Here is a 21,287-nt window from a genome sequence, read left to right on the forward strand (position 1 = left end):
TGCCTTCCTGAATCAGATTCCCTTTTTACAGGGTTCATAGAAACCTCACAGAATACTTCACACGCATGTTCCGCTTCAAAATTTACAGCGTCAACTATTTATCAGCACTCGGCCCGTGTGCTGTAGCGTCACATGGTCTGAAGCGCAACACCACTTTGCTCCACCACTCCACTAAGCCGGTGTCACGTCGCCTGCTGTTTAAACGTTGACTCTACCCGCTCAGTAATAATAAATATAATCATTGGTGCATTTAAACGCCTGTGTCGGGTGGAGGAGGGGTTCACGACACGTAATTAATTGTATCATTACGTAGTTAAACCCAATACTCAAATCGGGGATTCTTGATCAAAACTCGGATCCTCCATTGCCTGTGCGTCCACCAGGGGTCACAGAGGTCGGCCACGATAGTGAGGCGCGCATGCGCGTGTCCCCGTGCGAGGAGGCCGGCTGCTACCGGCGCGACGTTCGCTACGACGCCAAGTTCCACCAGATCCGAGCACTCGTCGCCGTCTCCAGCGACTGCGAGCAGCACGTCAAGGTGACCGCGCCAATAATTTGTCGTCATTATTGTGCCAGCGCCAGACTCGAGACATCTGCTATCAAAAGTTCGCACCTCTATTTTCCATATTTTTATTTGGCGAATGCTTTTACGCGTGACTTTCATACAGTTGGAGCACAAGATACACAAAAAATATATATAATTCAATAAACGCATATGTATGTCGGTGTTATATGCGAGTGGACGTCAGCACACGTAGGTAGCCACGGAGCCATGTGACAGCATCCGCCCCCAGCACGTGCAGGACAACGAGTCCGCCCAGCACGCAATGACCCACTTCACAGCCAGAGACAATGTGCTCCACGCTCTCCTGCTCCCGGCATTCATGCAGCGGACTGTCACATATTACGCTCCATAAACAACACAGCTTTCTTCGCACGGCTGCCTTCCTTGTCAATCGTTGACGGCGGATATGCCGTATGCGACTGGACAGCCGTGGAATTGGCTCTCCTAGTATTGACCTCAATTTGAACTTGAGTTTGGTCTTCCCGGTTGCACGTTCCCTCTCATTGGTGCTCGTACACCGCACACACACACACACACGCGCGTCGTCGTCGTATCGATCCAGCAATACGCGGAGCGGCCGAGGATGAGCGAAACCTTCTCACTCCGTCGCAGCTCCACTGTCGCCACATCCGCTTCCTGGGGGCCGGCTGGGGATGGTGGGTGTCGTGGGACGGACGGAGGATGTTCCACTGGGGAGGGGCCGAGCCGGGCAGCGGGAAGTGTGCGTGCGGCATGACCGGTGAGACGCAGCGTCAGACCAACAGACTCGACGCGTGCGTCAATAACACTGCCCTGATGATGATGATTATGAGTTCGTATGGTCAATGAAGAGCCACTATTTGGGAATCATCTCTAAGGAATTTAGCCATTCAGTTGCTTTGTCTGAGAGTTGGTGAATTGCAAAAACACACGGCCTTCAATTTAATATTTTTGAGCAGTGTCAAGTTATGTGGCCCACGTATTGGAGTTTGTAGATGCAGTCACACACAGGAGTCTTATTCTCCACTTGCGCATTCGGTATCCGCATCTTCCGTGATTTGTGTTTCCTAAAAGAAAAAAAGGTGGACTTGGAAGATGGTCAAGAATAATAACAGAGTGGCAGCCAAATAGAATGGAACGCGTCCAAGGGGATGTCCATCTCTGAGATGGAGCAATGAAATCAGTTCATTTGTAGCTGCTGGATAGATTCTTGCATCGCAGGGTCGTGAGAGGTGTTTGCCGTTTGGCGAGGTCTTCATACAGCAGTGGATTGAGCATGCCTGATGGTGAACAAAAATATAATGGCCGACGTGTCGGGCAATAGGCCTCTTTCGTAGCACTTAAACAGAGAGATAACCACAATGCGACTTTGGCCATGCAACCCAAACAATGGACCACCGTAGTTATAGCTCCTTCAATGGAGGAATAGCAACACTGCACAAACTCTCTCCTGAAGCCCACTCGTGGCTCGCAGACCTCAATGTTGGCATTGAGCTCCTGAAGATGTTGCCATCATACTCACGAATGTAATCGAGAGGTCAAAGAGAGTGAGTAATAGTTGGAGACTCTGCTATACACCACAGGGTGCTGAGATAAATACACTTTAAATATTGTGTCCAGATGAGTAGTCTTACATGAACAAAAACATTGAGTAACAGAAAAACCGTGCAAAAGTAAAACACGTATGCATTAACACAGTTTTATTCAAAGTAAAATTCCTAAAAGTTTCTGACATTGTACCCAGGGTTGACTGGGGGGGAAGGGTGGATTCATGTAGGGACACCAGCGGTGTTAGAGGTTAGCGTGCTTTGCTATGAACCTGGCTACCCGGGTTCAAATCCAGCTCACGGCCAACACCGGTGACGTTTATCGGAACCGGTTTTGTGCTTCCCCTAGGTCGACTTAGCCTCCAACAATTACCTGGTGTGGTGTGTAAACATCGCCACTCGGGATACAAAGGCGGCAGAGCGTGGTGCTGGCCATCCACTCCTTTGTGCGCCATGCCGGCCTTCATAGGTGCTAACAGCACTTGCCCCAGATGCCTGTTAAGGACATACGGGAGTTCTTGGTCTTCGTTTGTCAATATACATCAGGGGTTGCCTCTGGGTTTGTGTGGTCTGAAGGCAATCGGCTTATCTCAGTTCAGCTCAATGTTTTGTCAATTAATCCATCGTTTCTCCTCAGACACTTTAGTGTGCACTGGTGCGGAACAGGGCCAGAGACATCGCCAGTCGTGCGTGATTGTTATTGTTCCTGCCGACGCGTCGACATGCCCTCATTAGCGAACTTATTTTACCTGCAAATAAAATCGACTCAGATGAGTCCGGTGCATTAATATGAAACACAATACAAAGAAAAAAACACCTGCGTTTTCAACTAAGAGGACTTGATAACCCCTTGAACCTCAACCTTGAGCACTGTTGGCTCCGCACGGTGAGAAAGAAGTTCGACATACATGCATGCAAAAGTAACAGTGAACGTTGACCAACGTCTGCTGCCGCTGCTGCAGACTCTTGCTATGCCCCCGGCAAGCCGTGCAACTGCGACGCCAACGACCACATCTGGCGTGGGGACGAGGGCCTGCTGACGTCGCGGGCAGCGCTGCCGCTGCGCGCCCTTCACCTGGGGGACACGCGCGACGCGCCGCTCGAGATGGCCTACCACACCATTGGGAAGCTGCGGTGCCGCGGCAGGGCCGGTAACGACCTCACGGGCACCGCCGCAGCGATCCTTGGGGAGAACGGCGTGACACAAATGCCATCTTAATGGCTATTTGTTTTCTATTTATGTAAAACGGAACACGTGTGGAGTTAACTCTTTGATTATCACGCTGGACTTGTAATCCGAGGTCGTCGGTTCAGTTTGATCTTCCGGCGATACGGCAGGTTGATGTGATGGGGGCAAGTTTCTTTAATCTCCCCCAAATTCTCTTCCACCCAGCAGCTATGACTGGATTGAACGCAGTCGGACGGCGGATCCCCACCAGAGGCTATCACTCCGACGACGTCACTGCATTGACGTTTTGATAAAGTGTATTAGGAGTAATGTCACGGTGATGTCACACCACGGCGCTATAATTCCGCGATTGGCAGCACATTTTTACGTATTGTTCTCATTAACACAACGCACAACTGCTGCGAATTAAACCACCTAGACGTTGTATCTACAAGACCTGTCTGGATGTGTTATTGTTGTCATCTAAATTTCGATTTAAAGCTTTCGTGACTGCAGGGATTCATCTTCTTGGTTCTTTCGGTAAAGTCACGTAGAAGGGAAATAATAAAATAATAAGAATAAAACATAATAAAATACAATTCTCACGACGTTTCGGCCACAACGCAAGCAGCCGTCCTCAGGTGAAGAACACGGCTGTCGGAAAGACAGCGCCTGAATGGACACCACCAAGCTTGGCAGCGTATATTTAAGCTGGGTTAGAGGGGGAAGGGCGCCTTGACAAAGGAATTTGCATATCAACAGGTGAATTTAGCATATTTATGGTAAATGCAGATATGGGATTAGTCACTACTTGTGGAATCCGTAGGAGGTGGGGGGGGGTCTCAGTCATATTATGCCCGTGCATTATGTAGGATTAGCTTCGTCCCTCGCGCTGCGCCACTCTATGATTGACTCCCATCGTCTCATTTCCCAAGCTCCTATAACAAGACACACAGACAGACACACAGGCAGAGAGAGACAACACAGACACACAGAGAGAGACGCACAACATAGACACACAGAGACCCAATGCCTCTGTGTCGAGGCCTTAAATAGAGATAGAGGTTGGTTGGTGCAGAGAGAGGGAGGTGGGTCTGCTGGGGCAGCTGCTGGAGCAGATAAATTAGCATGTCAATGATTCCACCCCGAAGCGACCGAGGGCAAGAAGATCGATTGGCCCTATGAGAGCCTGGTACATTTTAGAGAGAGAAATAGTTTGAGAAAATTAAATGTAGCAAATATTTTAGAAATGTAATGTAATGGCTCACACACAGTTAACGTGTCTGTGTTTGTCTCTCTCTCAAATCTGGTTCTACCTGATGACGGTTGCTTGTGTTGAAATCGAAACGTCGTACTCTATTATTTAATTTATTTTCTCTTTCTACGTGACTTTAGCGAAAGAACCAAAGAGTAATTCCTGCAGTCACGAAAGCTTCAAATCAAGTTTTAACAACAACTTTGCTTTGTTTACACCTTACCCATTAGCAACCTCGATAGTGCCGCTTGACGTGTTTGTGCCTTTGGGGGGGGGGGGGGTGTATGCTCAGGAAACGAATTGTGTGAACAACTCAAGTTGGAAGCATTGGTCTGGGGTGTGCTCTTTCTCTTGGCGTGGGACGCAAGCGTGAGTTGGTTGTTGTGAAGGCTTGTCGTGGTTTTGTGTTGCACTGCCTCTGAGCGTGCCCTCCCCAGAGGGCACTGTTAGTGGTTTTATTTGGCACTGCAATGCTGTTAACTATTTAACATTTTTATTTTATTTTAACAGGTAAGGCCCACTGAGATATATACCGTAGCCCGTTTTTCAGAAGCGATCTGGCTACCACAAATGATAGCTCAATGAAGTGGCTTATCAAGTGGAAGTGTATAGCAGCCAAATACTCTGACCAGAGGACCCCGAGAAAAATGACCTGCAAACTCCAAATATACAGGCGTCATTGTCGGGATCGAATTCACGACCTGTATACTGGGCGAGGTGTAGTTAACATCTCACCACCGTGGCGCCCTTGTTCATTTGGACGACCTGAAATGTGTTCTGGTGAAGCTAGCAATGGTCTACGTATGTAATGGGTGATATCGAAGAAGACGTTGGAAAGAGTAATTCCGTTTGCGCATTCAGTTTTTTTATTTTTCCCATTTTGTGTTATTTTTCCAGATCCTGACGGGGGCCTGTAGACTCGCCAGCTGTCTGCACAAGTGGATGTTGACAAGTGACGTGGTGTCACGCACGCATTCTGAATACAATAGACTGTCAGTGCAAGGACTGTTAGCGAGCACAAGGGGCCAGCACCACGCCTGGCTGCCTTTGTTTCTCCAAGTGCTGCTGCCGGACCTCGCTGCACGCAGTTACAATTTTGGGCTGAGTCAACCTAGAGTCATGACAATTTATAAAATGTATACAGACAGTTGAATCGTTCCATGCATAGCAGTTGTTGCCGGTGTTGTACATAACAAGGAGTTAAACTTGGATAGTCAGGATTGCGTGGCATGGACCAATATGACCCCATTCCCCATGCAGGTGGAACACACGGACACACACAACACACGGACACACACAACACACGCGTGTCTCCAGCTCCACTTTAACTGCACCGAGTGCAATGCAAATAACATATTGGGAAACCGTCATTCAAATGCACGTAATAAATCATGACACAAATATGCTGAAAGGGGAAAATTCACAAACCCTGCATCGAATTCACGCAAGAAAATGATCAGCTGTTTTGTTGATTTCCTAACATTGTCGTCATTTATTTTTTTAAGCTTGTACCCCCCTCCAACAAAAAAAAGACGTGAGCCGATATTTATTTGTCTTGTGCAGTTTTATTCAGAGAGTTTTTTATGCACCACCTTACTTAGTGTTTTTTGTTGTTGTGTAACTGCGACCAATAAACAGATTATAATAAAGATATTGTGTTCGCAACTCGTCCATGCTACGAAAGGAATAGCCGAGTCGGCGCTGGTATTCGGACGATCGTGAGCGGCGGAGCCGGATTCACGCAGCGGCTTTAGGGGGTGCAACATGAGGCCTCAGATTGTGAATGACCCCCCCCCCCCCCCTTCCCGAAAACATATAAATGCATTGCTTTATAACAGTTGACACGCAATAATGTAGCACTATGATATAATCCCTACAGTGTAATTTCTTAATTAAAGCCGTAGTGTCACCGCGTGTACTACTACCGGTTACGTGCGAAAAAAAAAATAGCTTTGATCGTAATTTTTGTCCTTAGATTTAGCTTTTTCAAATCGTACATCACATTTGAAAAAAAAAACGCTCCGGAAATAACCAAGTTGAATAACAACGGAGTGATTGGCATCAACCATGGGCGGCAGTGGTGGTGGTAGTGGTGGTGAAACAGCAGAGGGAATAAACTGAATGTACAAAGAGGGGGCCCCAAAAACTACAACTGCCTAGGCCCCCCCCCCCCCTCAAGGTCAATCCATCCCTGAGCGTGACGAGAGCGACTTGCTTGACCAATGGTTGCGCGAACGCCTTTGGAATTCCTGAATTCTCACGACTGCGGGCGCCTAACCAGCGGCTTCCTGCGTCAAAGCACGTCTGTTTTCCCTGCAATTTTCTCATTACGCTCTTGCGTAACGTGAATGAAGAGCAATTTTGATTCTGCGGAGGAATGTAGATTGCAGCATTCCCACCGATCGTGTGCAGTGGAGCCTGCGTTAGTGTTCAACGTGTAAAATCACACCCAGAGTAGTGCATCTGCTCCATCTGCTCTGCTCATACATCTGATGAGATTATCTGACATGCATACGATGAGCGCCTGCTTTACGATGATTAAAAAAAAAGCCACAACCCAATCTCATTATCCATCCACACTGTTGGTTTTCTGCCCCGTTCAAGTCCAGACTCAAGACGTGTCTCATCTCCTTTGCCCATCTATATTTATATATATGCCAAATAAAATACCACCTTTCCCCTCATGATGTGCGTGTGCCACCTTATACGGTACCCCATCTTCATGCCGTTGCATTTATAAATACTGTAATTAGTCACAGCCCTTTGTCTAATCCACTGCTGAATGAAGGCCGCCTCCCAACGCTGTGTTGGTCGTGGGGGTTGTTCGACCACACTTCACCACACCACTGGTCAGTACGCGTGTTCGGGAGAGCCCATAGACGCTTAAGATGTCACTACTGATGGTAGCCATTGGCTGGAATCAAAGGCAGGTCGCCAGGTTCATATTACAATGTGCTAACCATTGCGCCACCGCTCCACCGCACTTGTATTTCGACGCTCTGTGAATCCAAATCGTGCTGCAACACATTCCTACGGAGGGAGCTGGTAGGAACGTTGGGTTGCTCGGTCAATGGCCAAGGTCAACGGCGGCGTGGTGTATTCCGCAAATATGCCCGACTGTGAGGACGGGCACAAGCCGGCGTGAGTAGGTTAAACGTTGAGTTTTATAAGGGCACCACGGGGTGACCAGCCCCTTCCCACCCAGCCCCACCCCTCCCACCCCCACCCAGCCCCTCCCCACCCTCCCACCCAGCCCCTCCCCACCCTCCCCTCCTCACCCAGCCCCTCCCTCCCCACCCAGCCCCTCCCTGAACGACGGACGGACGGACACAATAATCCCCTGTGGGCTAGTGTAACCAGGAGGATCCTACCAGTATTATTCATTCCCTATACGGTGTGCATATGATGTCATAACACAGTAAGAGATTAAGTATATTATTGATGTGATATATAAAATTATGAATGCATAACATTACTTTTAATATACCATTTCTACCTTGTTACACGGTATGTTATATAAAAAAAAGACGAAACGGCTTCCTTTTTCTATTCGAAGGATTAAAAATCTGTGGTCGCGTGGATTTTTCTCCGGGTCCTCCGGTTGTTTTCCCTCGACATTTAAAAACATGCGTTTGGGGTATTTGGCTGCAATACATTTCCACGAGATAAGCCACTTCGTGGAGCGATCATTTGTGATAGCGGGTCGCTTCTGAACAGGAGCTCTTTAAATTTCGATTTAAAGCTTTCGTGACTGCAGAGATTCATCTTCTTGGTTCTTTCGGTAAAGTCACGTAGAAGGGAAATAATAAAATAATAAAAATAAAAATAAATAAAATAAAATTCTCACGACGTTTCGACGACAACGCAAGCAGCCGTCCTCAGGTGAAGAACAGGTCTGTCGGAAAGGCAGCGTCCGAATGAACACCACCAGGCTTGGCAGCGTATATTTAAGCTGGGTTAGAGGAGGAGAGCGCCTTGACAAATACATTTACATACCAACAGAGGAATTTAGCATGTTTATGGAAAATACAGATATGGGATTAGTCACTACTTGTGGAATGTGTAGATGGTGGGGGGGGGGGTCTCAAAGTAATATTATTCTCGTGTATTATGTAGGATTAGCAGTCATAAAGGGAGGAAGTAGGATTAGCAGTAATACAGGGAGGGGAATTTTAATAGTAAGGAGCTGCAGCAGCCAAACCACCACGTAAAAAACTAAAATTTTAACCACATCAAAATCATCAATATACTACGTATACTCTCCAACAAGCTGAGCTACTAACAGTAAGTCATACATTACACTTCCATGTCGCAAAAAATATAATATGCCTCCAGCTAAACTTTTTTCTTATATCACACGGATATACCCCGTACTATACACTGCCATAGACAAACCCAACATTAAATTATGCACTGCGTTACTATACACCACACTACAACCTTAGACTATACATTGTTATATTACACTATGCATTATTCTACACACCCTACTGTATACCACACTGCTGTATATTCACTATACAATTACGATACTATATATTACCTTATACATTATATTAAACATTACACTTTTTTACGATTTATTATTATACAATCTGCTATACACTATACCATTGACCGTCGCGTGAAAGGCACTAAGAGGAAGCAATATCAGCATCCCGTCAGCTCGTGGCGCGACACTTTGACATCTACCCAAAGTGAAACTTCCAAGAGCTCAAAGTATTTTTGCACAATGTCGTCAGCTGTGCGATCTTTAGCCAAGGCGGTTTCCCATTTTGAAACAGGATAAAGTGGCTCGTTCTCCAGATGCAATCAATGTCCCGGGTCACCTTGTGCTCTTCCTCTGTCTTACTTCTTACTCATTTCAAAAGCAACTGGCAGAATGGCCAAAGGCGCGTGTTGAGTCTTGGCAATTCCACCCGAGGGCATCGGGGGCAGCTCGATGCCTCGCGCTCGTGCCAACCCCCGTGTAAGATGCGAAATGAGTGGCCAGTGCACGCTCGAGCGATGAACGGATTGCACTTCGACACATTCGCAAATGGGCATACTTTTTCATTATCCAGGTGCGCGGACACGAAGAGCAGCAGCATGTCCCGTGTCTTATTTGAACACTATTAGGCACAGCCCTCGACAATATTGTCTTCTGCGCAGGCAAAAGACACGTAATAATAATTATACTGGGAGGAACCACCTGGTCCCAACCAGCCCACAGGGGATTATTGTGTCCGTCCGTCCGTCGTGCAGGGAGGGGCTGGGTGGGGAGGGGAGGGTGGGGAGGGGCTGGGTGGGGATGGTGGGGCTGGGTGGGAGGGGAGGGTGGGGCTGGGTGGGGAGGGGAGGGTGGGGAGGGGCTGGTCACCCCGTGGTGCCCTTTTAAAACTCAACGTTTAACCTACTCACGCCGGCTTGTGCCCGCCCTCACAGTCGGGCATATTTGCGGAATACACCACGCCGCCGTTGACCCTGGCCATTGATCGAGCAACCCAACGTTCCTACCAGCTCCCTCCGCAGGAATGTGTTTGTCAATGCCGGTGCTAAAGAGAGAAAGAGAGAGATGGCGGTAGAGCCGCTTGTTCAGTCGTTCAGTTCCCGTGCCTCGTCTGCCGCGCACGCGGCGATTGTTGCGCACCTCCGATGGGCATGGTTGGCTACGTACGGTGCGAAAGAAGTTCAGCGTACACATGGACCTCCACGAGGCGCCGTCTGTCTCCCCCCCCCCCCGCGTCTGGCTCTTCGGGGCTGCAAGGGAAGCTCGCCGGAGCGTGCCACGGGCGACGTGGTGGCAGGAGACCGGCTCTGCGCTTCGCTTCGTCTCAACGCAACTTCACGTGGCTTCTTGTTACTCGTATAAACACGCTGAGAGTAAACGCTGTCGGGGTCATAAACCATCCCCCACCCCCTTCCCCCCGATGGCAACCGCAGGAAATGGCAACAAAGATTTAGAAAATTCGCTTCAAAGGTCAGGAAGTCGGGTATTAAAATGGTGTGTTTGTACACAGATTCCACACGCTCGGTTCTTTCGACGGCAAAAGTGAATAATGGACTCATTGTGAAGGTGCCGATATTCGTTGCAATTACAAGCGTACGTGTCGATCTTTGTCAATCCGCTGCTGAATGCCCCCCCCCCCATCATGCCCCATGTTAGTTGTGGGGGTTATCTGACCATACTTCACCACGCTGGTCAGTGAGGGTTGGTGAAGGTGGGGAGCAAAGAACGTAGAGGCACAGTGCAAAATAAAGGTTAGTCGGTTTAACACGTGGGCTTGCGCTACCAATACCATCCATAATACAGGTATACTTTAGGTTATATCGCGTAAATATGTGTCGTTTAACCCGCCACCACCCGACACAGCCAATTAGTAAGGGTTGTCACGTAAAGAGAACATGCCAATTCGTTAACTAGTACGGCACACCAGTGTGTTGGAGAGTAAATCCACAACATTTACAGGTTGTTAATGTTTACGTGACAAACCTTACTGATTGGCTCTGGCGGGGTTAACGACACATTTATATTTACACGATCTAACCCAACAAAAAACTTGTATTATGGACACATTTTTGAGTTTACTGCACTGCCCTCTGCTGCCCGCCGCTCATCCCCGCAGCCGATGCGCCTTGTTACCGATGGGGTTTGCACCGTCCAGCCTCAACACCGAGATCTTGGGATATCAGGTGCATTCTCGGTGATTGATGATTGGCTTCATCTATATATACAAGTCCAATTGGCAAGCCAAGCCCGATATACATACTGTCAGTGATCGTTAGATTTCTGAACGTACACTAACCGTCTCCACTCTGTAACTGGAACAAAAAACTAACGTTGACGTTTTCTTAATGATCGATATCATTTTGGTGGTTAATTGGGGACGGCACTGGGTGCTCACTGTGAGATGCAGGTCACAAGCTCATCCTCATGTATTTATGTAGAACTTCTTTCACACCGTACGTAGCCAACCGTGCTAATCGGAGGTGCAGGGGAAGGACAACAAAATAATACAAAAGAAGTTCAAAAGAAATTAGATTTCAATTTAGATTTAAAACGTGCATAGCTCCAGGAGCTTCCTAATTATGGAAGGAAGAGCATTCCAGACGGCCGTAGAAGCAGTGCCGGATTAAGCTAGTGTGGGGCCTGTAGCATGTGTTATAAAGGGGCCCTAAAAACGCACACATACATATAAAAACACACATTTTTTACTTGCATTGTAAAGTTATTGTATTTTTTCATTTGCTATACAGCCAGATAATACGACAAATCGCTAATATTAAACACCCAGTCGTTCATAAAAGTTGAAGGCAGTATAGTACTATCGAAATAGAGCAAGTGCAGAATCACTGAACCGGAATTGATAGCTTGAAAGCATTTAGCGCGGGGCCCTTGAAAGTGCGGGGACCGTAGCATATGTAGCTACTTGTGCTACTAGGATAATCCTGCACTGCGTAGAAGCCCATCTGAAGGCGCGCAAAGCAATGACCACCTTTGTTCAATGGTTCGCCAAAAGCCGTTTGTGCATGGGAGGGGACTAGGGGGACCCGGTCAACTTGGGTCATTGGCAAAGTGTGCTTATAATGTCGTGACCAAGGTTCTCTGCAAACCTCCTGGCTACCATCAAAGGTTTGTACACGAAGCCATACAAATATACAAACACAGACATAATTTCAACCATGATGATGGGTACAAACTTAGTAATCATTGGAAAGATGTTATCAACCACGCAAAAACGACTTAATTACACTTTTTTGGACCATCTTATCTGGCAGGCACTATTTTACTTTACTTTACCGAGTGTTAACATCCCCAGTGTTTAACAGTACTCTCTTCATTGTTCAGCCAGTATTGGTATAAACATGGGCATTTTCGTTCTTTTCTATCATGTGTATCAGGCCTCCCCTCCCCCTCTCTGTCCAATGCGTTGGCGTGTGCAGCAGTAGTTGCTTGCGCACAACCGCGTCCACGCCGTCGTCCATCCTTTAGGCCCCGCCACCCTCCCCCTACCGATGCGTTGTACGTGGCACTCCGTGCCGTCTTTGAGCCCCGCCCCCCTCCCTCCCGATACGTCCCATTCATTGGCTACCACATTCTGATGAGCTCCCCCCCCCTCTCCTCCCCCCTCAACTTGCTTTTAAGGGATTACATCTTGAATCATTGCCTCACTTGATGCAGCTAATCTGGCTGTGACGGTCCCACCTGATGACGGAGACTTGTGTTGCCTCCGAAACGTCGTGATTTTTATTTTTTTATTTTTTATTTTATTTTTTATTAATTTTGATGTTTTACCTACGTGACTTTACCGAAAAAACCTAAGAATATCGTGACGTGTATCGTATTGATCTTTGCAGACGTAGGAAGTGAAAAATGTGTGTACTACACACATCATGCACAAGTTATAAATACATTTTTACAGCCATTTTTTTTCAATCCACTGATGGATGGAGCCCTCCCCAGGCTACATCAGCCCTGAGAGTTGTTTGACCACACAGTCCTTAATCACGCTGGGCAGCGTGGGTTGGTGAAGGGCGGTGGGTGGTGGAGTGGGGGTCAGGAGTCAAACTCAGCACGCTAAGTTTAGAGTGCTGTACGCTAGCGACTGGGCATTGTACGTATGTATGTTGAACTTCTTTCGCACCGTACGTAGCCAACCATGGTAATGGGAGGTGCATGAGAAGAACAATACATAATATGTGATTTAAAGCTTTCGTGACTGCAGGGATTCATATTCTTGGTTCTTTCGTTAAAGTCACGTAGAAGGGAAATAATAAAATATAAATATAAAACAACAAAAAATTATCATGACGTTTCGGCTGCAACACAAGTAATCATCATTAGGTGTGAAATCCACAGCAAGAAAATTTGTGGATTTCACACCTGATGATGATTGCTTGTGTTGCAGTCGAAACGTCGTGAGAATTTGTATTGTTTTATATTTATATTATTTTATTATTTCCCTTCTACGTGACTTTACCGAAAGAACCAAGAATATAAATAATATGTGCTCAATGAGTATATGTGTTGTTACTTGTTTTCCAGAGTAAACCTTTAATACGTGTATTTAAAACAAAATCAATTAAAGCATGGTTGTGTACCATTGGAATATAATATCGGGAAATGGATATACACTGTACTGAATTCATATGTTTCAATGCACAGAAGGGGAGTGGAAAGTCGAGGTAATGCAGCGGAAGGTGGTTATTATTCTATTTTTAGAAAAGTATCTTTCACAAAAATGGCTCGTGTTTACAGAAAATAATTGTGCAACTGAATATGCACAACTCATAAAAATAGGTTTTACCCTTTCCGGCAATAACACAGTTGTGTTAAGATTTTAAAACACCAAACTGATACCTTTTGCAAGGAATCATGTCTGCATTAACCACATGTACTTGTGGTGAACATGCAAAAAAACATATTATATGCATTGTCGTTGAAACGGATTGGTCCACACCAGAGACAGCTTTCTTTAGAGCCTCGTCTCAAACAGTGTTAGTTAGACCAGAGGACGCCACAAGAGGACGCCACAAGGCGAACAGCACAAAGACAATGCCACTGTCAGGCATTGAGAGCTCGGTGTGAGCAGCTACATCATGGGACCAATCAGTTTCAAAGACAATGCATATAATATCAGAGCATGTTTGTTTGCATGTTCACCACAAGTTTATGTGGTTAATGCAGACATGAGTCCTTGCAAAAGGTTTCAGTTGGGTGTGTTAACATCTTAACACATTGCCAGAAAGGGTAAAACCTATTCTTTATATTATGATAAGTGTCCGCTTTGCCTATAAATAGGCGGCTGAAATGTAAAGCTGGTGACCAAATATTTACTTGCAAATGTAATCCCAATCCTCGGCACACAAACAAGCCAGGTAAGTCAGAGCCAGGGAGTGAGCTCATGTGGATGTATTTAATCTGCCGGCTTTTTAATGGCGTCGGCGATGAGATGATGTCGTTTAAGGTGTCACTTGAGGTGAAATACAAATTCGAAAATCCATAACAGAGGTTTTTGGGTTGGATCGCGTAAATGTGAATGCGTCGTTAAAGAGTTGGCTGTCGCCTGATGATGCTTGTTGTAAATTGCTGGCGAAACGTCGGACTCGAATTGTAAATGTTGTGGGTTTACTCTCCAACACACCGGAGTGCTGTACTAGTAGCAAGTTTGCATGTTTTATCTACTAATTGGCTGTGTCGGGTGGTGGCGGGTTTAACGGCACATTTATATTTATGCGATCTATCCCAAAAAAACTCTATTGTGCATAATATTGGTCGGGAAAGCCTACTGCATGCTAAACAAATTCGAAAATGTTGACATCAATGATCATGCAATGCCACTCTTATCAATCACTAACATGTATATTAACACTAGCATAAGTACCCGGCGTTGCCCGGGTGAAAAATATATTTCTTAATAACCTTACATATATACACACCCTCACCACTCACCCTCACCATTCACCCTCACCACTCTCCCTCACCACTCTCCCTCACCACTCATCCTCACCAATCACACCCTCACCAATCACCACTCACCACTCACCCTCAACACTCACACTCACCACTCACCCTCACCACTCTCCCTCACCACTCATCCTCACCAATCACACCCTCACCACTCTCCCTCACCACTCTCCCTCACCACTCATCCTCACCAATCACACCCTCACCAATCACCACTCACCACTCACCCTCAACACTCACCCTCACCGCTCACCACTCACCGTCACCATTCACCCTCACCACTCTACCTCACCACTCTCCCTCACCACTCTCCCTCACCACTCATCCTCACCAATCACACCCTCACCAATCACCACTCACCACTCACCCTCAACACTCACCCTCACCACTCACCCTCACCACTCACCCTCAACACTCAACGTCCCCTCACCACTCACTAATCACCACTCACAATCGCCACTCACAACCGCCCTCACCATTATATTTTTGCCCCAGTCAACGCCGGATATTTCCCATTCGTAGCAGTTTATATCAACTCTATAACAAACTTATATTAAACAGGAAGCGCGATCCTAAAGTAATTTACAACCTTCGATTAGTCCTTTGTGCAATTCAAAGAATCGATTCCTGGCATGTTGGGGGGTTACATTTTGAATGATAGAGAGTTTTTAATTACAGTTTTGCCCTGGTCAACGCCGAATATTTCCCGTTCGTAGCAGTTTATATCGACTTTAACCAACTTATAGTAAATGGGAATCGTCCGAATCTAAAGGAACTACAACCTTCGATTCCTTTGCGCGATTCAGAGAATCGATTCTTGGCGCGTCGGGTGTAAAAGTAATTACACAGTTGTATTTTCATTGGTATGTAATGTTTTAAAGTTTTCATGAGATTTTAAATGTATTTTCACCCCGGGCAACGCCGGGTATATCGAGTTTATAGCACAAAGTCGTCGCTTGACACAGGTGGGGTGTAGAGGCCTAGTACCGTGCAGAGCCTCCGGCCTCGCCTAGATTGCCCAACCGGCTGAGGGTGGGTACAGGGGCCGTTACCCCCCCCCCCCGCGCTACAATAATACTGTGTAATCGCTATAATTGTATTATCTACCGACCCTATAATAGTAATTACACACATTGTGGTGGGGGGGAGTGAAGAGGACGTGAAACTTTGATGCATTTACCTCACAGTCGCGTGTTAATGCGTGCGCATATTTTTTACGGGAATTAAAAATGGCGTCCACCCGGCAGCGAATGCGTCGCTACCCGTTGCCAGGGGCAACCGGCGTCCAATGAAACTGCGTATGGTCCGGCGACACACAGACACACACACAGACAGACAGACAGATTTGCGATTTTATATATATAGATAGATTTCCCAAACTCCAGTGCTCGCGATCCACCCACACACGACGTCTTTCCACATTTACCAATGTACTCCTCCGCATTCACATAAAGCTTAACTCGGTCCAACACGTCCCACGTGACGCTCTAAACAATGAACGCAGGTTTAACGGAGCTGCTTCAAAGTAAGATTAAGATCTCAGTGTACGCGCGTTCCACGTGACGCAGAATTAAAAAATACAATCACGTAACTTGCATAATAATAATAACATTGCTATGACTTCATAGGACACATTTTTAAATTATTTTTTATTAATTTTAATTTCATTTTTTACTTACGTGACTTTACCGAAATAACTAAGAGTATGAATCCTTGCAGTCACGAAAGCTTCAAATCTATAATTAAGGACACATTTTACCCGTTCAACGTGCAGGGTTCAATGACCTCTCTTCGATGTTGAAGTAACTAAAACACTCACGTCATGTGCGTGCGCGTGTGTTTTCATTAACGGGCGTGTGCAATAGTTTCCAGGTGATTTTTACATCAGAGTAAATACTACACGTGTGGGCTTGATTAGCCTGACACGTGCAAAGCTGTGTGTGGTTTGCACAAGCCCGCTCTGCAAGCAAGCGATAGTCGATGCCAGATGCTGCATCGGGGGAGGTGGGGGGGAGAGATTCGACCCCTTTGGGCGCCTGTGCTTTTGGTCAGTTTCCGAGCAACGCAGGGATGTTGAACATTTTCCACAGAGCGTTTTAAAGCCTATAAAGCGGCAAGCAGATGCACGCTCGGACTAACTGAGAGACGGGAGATAGAGCACGCGAATTATAGCGCTTACGCAGAGTTAGATGCGTCACATTTAATCGGTACGAAAAAAGTAAATTGAGGTTGGGTGTTAGGAGTTTGCGAGAAATGATGACGATTGTGGTGGCTGGTGGCCGAGACTAACGATGGAGTGAGAGTCATGGGAGAGAACGATATTGGCAGGACGTCGGCCGCGGAGATGGGGGGCCATGGACTCAGCCGAGATGCACTGTTGCTTCGCGAGGCGGTGCTAGAGTCATTCACCCAGCAGTGGATAGAGCAGGGCTGATAATGAAACCATCAGTGCTGGTGTAATTATCCAAGTGTAGCAGTGTGGCCAATATATGTGATCAGTTCCATGGCAACAGAATGAGAGATTGGGACGAGACCTATCACATAATATACCATGAATATAATATAGAATTTTTATAGTTTAAAGAAATGTACATAACAGTATTCTTTGGGTCCTTCGGTAAAGCCACGTAGATAGAAAAATAAATGTTTCTCTCTACGTGGCTTTACCGAAACACCCAAACAATATGAATTCCTGCAGTCACGAAAGCTTTAAGTCAAGATGTACATACAGTACTTATTTTAAATGTTCTTACGTTGTAGCTTGATGCAATGCACAAAAGAGCCAATGGCATCAAACTATGGGTACTCTGCTCAAGTACCGGATGGATTGTTACATCGCAGAACTAAGAGGGATGGCGAGGGTTTGGAGAGGCCATCATCCAGCAGCGCATGGCTGATGGCTGCTGATGAAGACATATGAACTGCATTGGTCTTATATATTTTCGTTACCATGCCATAGCTTACATATTCATTTCCGCGTGCTCTACAAATCCTGGTCGTTGGCTAATTGATACAAGCATTTTACAGTCTGACAACGACACTACACGCTTACAATGAAATATGGACCTTTCAGACGTTAATGGACCAATCTTGTGGCCTCGTTGAAAATACGCTGATGAACGTGGCCTCGTTAGATCACTTTACGAATTTCTATGTGGGGGGGGGGGGGAGTTGACACTCGAAGTTTCGCTCGCCAGACTACGGCCACATTAAGTTCCACTTGAAGCCATCGACGTGAGGCCATTACTATTACCAGACGCGTACAACAAAAGCCACTGATCGAATTCACAGGCGAGTGGGAGCAGCGAGAACGGTGACGTCTTTTGCAAAACAGACTGCTCTAAAAATAACAAAACCGCCTGGCTTTGCTCAGCCGTGGTTTGAAGAAACGTTTATATCGTGCGGTGCGGATATAATTTCCACTTTTCCAGAAATTACACTGAAAATCCAGACGCGCGGGGTAATCTAACAAGGACGGAGGTGGAGCGGTGGTGTAGTGGTTAGCGCACCGTCGATGATGTTTATAGTCTGTTGTCCTCATCCCGCACCTCCAATTAGCACGGTTGGCTACGTACGGTGCGAAAAGAGTTCAACATACAGGGCGGTCCAGATGTATTGTGACCCGCAATTAATTGACCCCGAACATTTGGTTTCCTTTGCATATTCATTTCTGCATTTACCCGCAGTGGTATACACACATATTACGTTTTAGAGATTCAAATGGGGGCCCACAAGACATCTGAACCACCCTGAACATCGATACAAGCCATCAGTGGCGAGTGATATCTGAACCGGCCCTTGGTGCACCCCAACCCATCACATAACAGCACTGACCAGCGTGGTGAAGTACATGTGTGGTCAAACATCTTTCATAATGGACACGGCGTAGGGAGGCCTTCATCCAGCAGTGGATTGACAAGCATCTATAAATGCCTGCGATCGGCATATAATCGAACAAAAGGCAGCCTTGCAGCGCCCACGCCTTCAGCGGTGTGCGTGAACAAGAAGGATGGCGAATGCGAAGAGAACATTTCATAAGCAAAGACACTGTTGCGTTTTGCCACTGAACTGCGAGTGGGCAATGGAGCAACAGGAACACGTAACCGCCCTTTTGTCAGTCGGCTGCTGGATGAAGCCGCCCTCCCACGGAGATCGTGCGGGTTGTTGGGGTTGTTTGACCATATTTCACCACGTTGGTCAGTGAGAGTTGGTGGGGAGCATAGATCGACGCGGAAGCATGAAAGTACAGTACAACGGATTTTTTTTTTTTACACAATGGATTTTCCGGCACTGCCCTCTGTTGCCCACAACGCTCTCACTCAGCAGCCTCTTGCACCGGTGTTATAGATGATGATCACCCATCCAAGCAAGGGCTATCCAGACTCAAAATTGCTTATCTCCATAAATCTGTACAGGGGGGTCCAGATGTCTTTTGACTCCCATTTAACTCTCTAAAATGTTATATTTGTTCAGTGGGGTTTCTCTAAAACAGAAATTAATATGCACGGCAAAAACATAATTAGGGGTCAATTCATTGGGGGGCACAATACATCTTGACCACCCTGTACTGTAGTCCTATGCTCCCACGTGTATGCTCGCAGCAACATTGCAGGTGACCTGATCACAAGCCACGATAAACAATACACAGACTGGTGGTACACGAAAATGACATTTTGCGGGGCACTGCATGGTGGTGATGCTCCATGTGGCGTGTAGCCCAGAACTGTGGAGGCAGCGACGGTTGGTGGATCACACACACTTTGGTGAAACTCCCTCCACACTCGTGAGCGTCCAGGTCACCCTCTCCTGGCTTGCCAGGGTATGATGGCAGTACAGAAAGTTGATTATTAATGTCCATGTATACCGGGATTGAGTGTTGCCCCGACCCCGCGTATATGCGTGGGTTTTCTCTGGACATTCTGGGTTTCACCCACACGTATAAACTCTCATTGATGTGGTAGGTTAATCATACAAATATAGGATAGCAGAGATGGGCAATTGGTGCCGCTCATTCTGGCAGCCTTGTCCGTGGTACCCTCACCCCTGCCTCCGGATGAAAATTCCGAGCTTTACAAATTCTACAGCGCTTTAAGATGCAATTATGCATGAATTGCGCAATATAAAATAGGATCATTATTATAATCATGTAAGTAATGCTCAAACTTAAACATATCCAGGGCTGTTTTATTTTACCAATAATTATTGAGATATTATTTTCTCAAAACGAAGAGACTTGCGGCTCTGTGTTTGGCCTCGGCGCGCTCGTAAATCACTCAAACACACACAGAGTACGTCCGTAACTCGAGCGCCGCTTAATGCGCGCTAATTGCGTTTCGCACGATCCATCTCATCCGCAGCGCCCCAAATCCACAGCTTGCGCCGGAACCTCTGGGCGCGAGAGACATTAGGGGGTTTTCGGTGACGATGGCATGATGGCTCATCCATCTTGAATGTTGCTTTCGGCTCGGTTTAATTTCAGCAGGAGCTGTCCAGGGCTAAGCTCCGGAAAATCCCCCCCACCCACCCCAACCGATCCGGGGGGTCAGGAGTTGAGGAGCCTCGGATATATATTCCATGAAACATTAAGCCCTGGTCCTCAGTAATGATGGCCCATCAATACTAGCTGCTGCTTTGTGTTGCAAAATCGCCGCAGAGGGCACAGCGGTTTGAGGCGTGCGGCTGTTGACACCACACCACCACTCCCTCCATCCGTCACCGACGCCTGTTGATATGGAGGATCTCTTTTGCCGCGTCATTAACTATACATTACAGGCACAGTGAAGGCTCGAGTGGAGTGATATAGGAAAGCACTTCCTCGGGGCAAGTTGTCACGTGAAGCGCCTGCGTGGTCCCGCGTGGCCCCGGGTGGTGCTTTCTCAAGTGTGGAGGTGGCGCTGCGCGGTGTTGTGTGCGCAAACTTTCACTCGCAGGACAATGTTCCCGTTGCTCTGGGCGTGATCGTGTGACAAATGCACTGTGGATGTATCTTCTTGGTTCTTTCGGTAAAGTCACGTAGAAGGGAAGTAATAAAATAATAAAAATAAAACATAATAAAATATAATATTATTAAAAATAAAACATAATAAAATAGAATATTATTATATTATTTATTATGTTTTATTTTTATTATTTTATTACTTCCCTTCTACGTGACTTTACCGAAAGAACCAAGAAGATGAATCCCTGCAGTCACGAAAGCTTTCAATCGAAATTTACACTGTGGATGTGTTTCATTGTGAGCGGCAGCGTACTGCGCAAATGAACCTGACGGCGACCTGAGTTCGATTCCCGGGCACGACTATAACATGAGTAATAAATCAACTGAG

The 21,287-nt window shown here is 46.7% G+C and overlaps 1 protein-coding gene across 1 annotated transcript; it reads left to right on the forward strand.

The window, feature by feature from the left end:
- The first annotated feature begins 1,221 nt into the window (after positions 1 to 1,221).
- LOC144934315 (neurexin-4-like) lies at positions 1,222 to 5,440 on the forward strand. Its single transcript, XM_078859996.1, has 3 exons — positions 1,222 to 1,304; positions 3,054 to 3,242; positions 5,412 to 5,440. Exons 1-3 carry the CDS (start codon positions 1,247 to 1,249, stop codon positions 5,429 to 5,431), a joined length of 267 nt encoding a protein of 88 aa, XP_078716122.1. The 5' UTR covers positions 1,222 to 1,246; the 3' UTR covers positions 5,432 to 5,440.
- The last annotated feature ends 15,847 nt before the right edge of the window (positions 5,441 to 21,287 follow it).

Source organism: Lampetra fluviatilis, chromosome 10 (assembly GCF_964198595.1).
Source record: "Lampetra fluviatilis chromosome 10, kcLamFluv1.1, whole genome shotgun sequence".
NCBI classification, from domain to species: domain Eukaryota; kingdom Metazoa; phylum Chordata; class Hyperoartia; order Petromyzontiformes; family Petromyzontidae; genus Lampetra; species Lampetra fluviatilis.

Excerpts from the sequence above, each read along its gene's own strand:
- LOC144934315 (XM_078859996.1), top strand. The coding sequence starts at position 1,247 with ATGTTCCACTGGGGAGGGGCCGAGCCGGGCAGCGGGAAGTGTGCGTGC. Across the intron at positions 1,305-3,053 it reads GTGTGCGTGCGGCATGACCG|ACTCTTGCTATGCCCCCGGC; the intron begins GTGAGACGCAGC and ends CCGCTGCTGCAG. Across the intron at positions 3,243-5,411 it reads GCGGTGCCGCGGCAGGGCCG|ATCCTGACGGGGGCCTGTAG; the intron begins GTAACGACCTCA and ends TTATTTTTCCAG.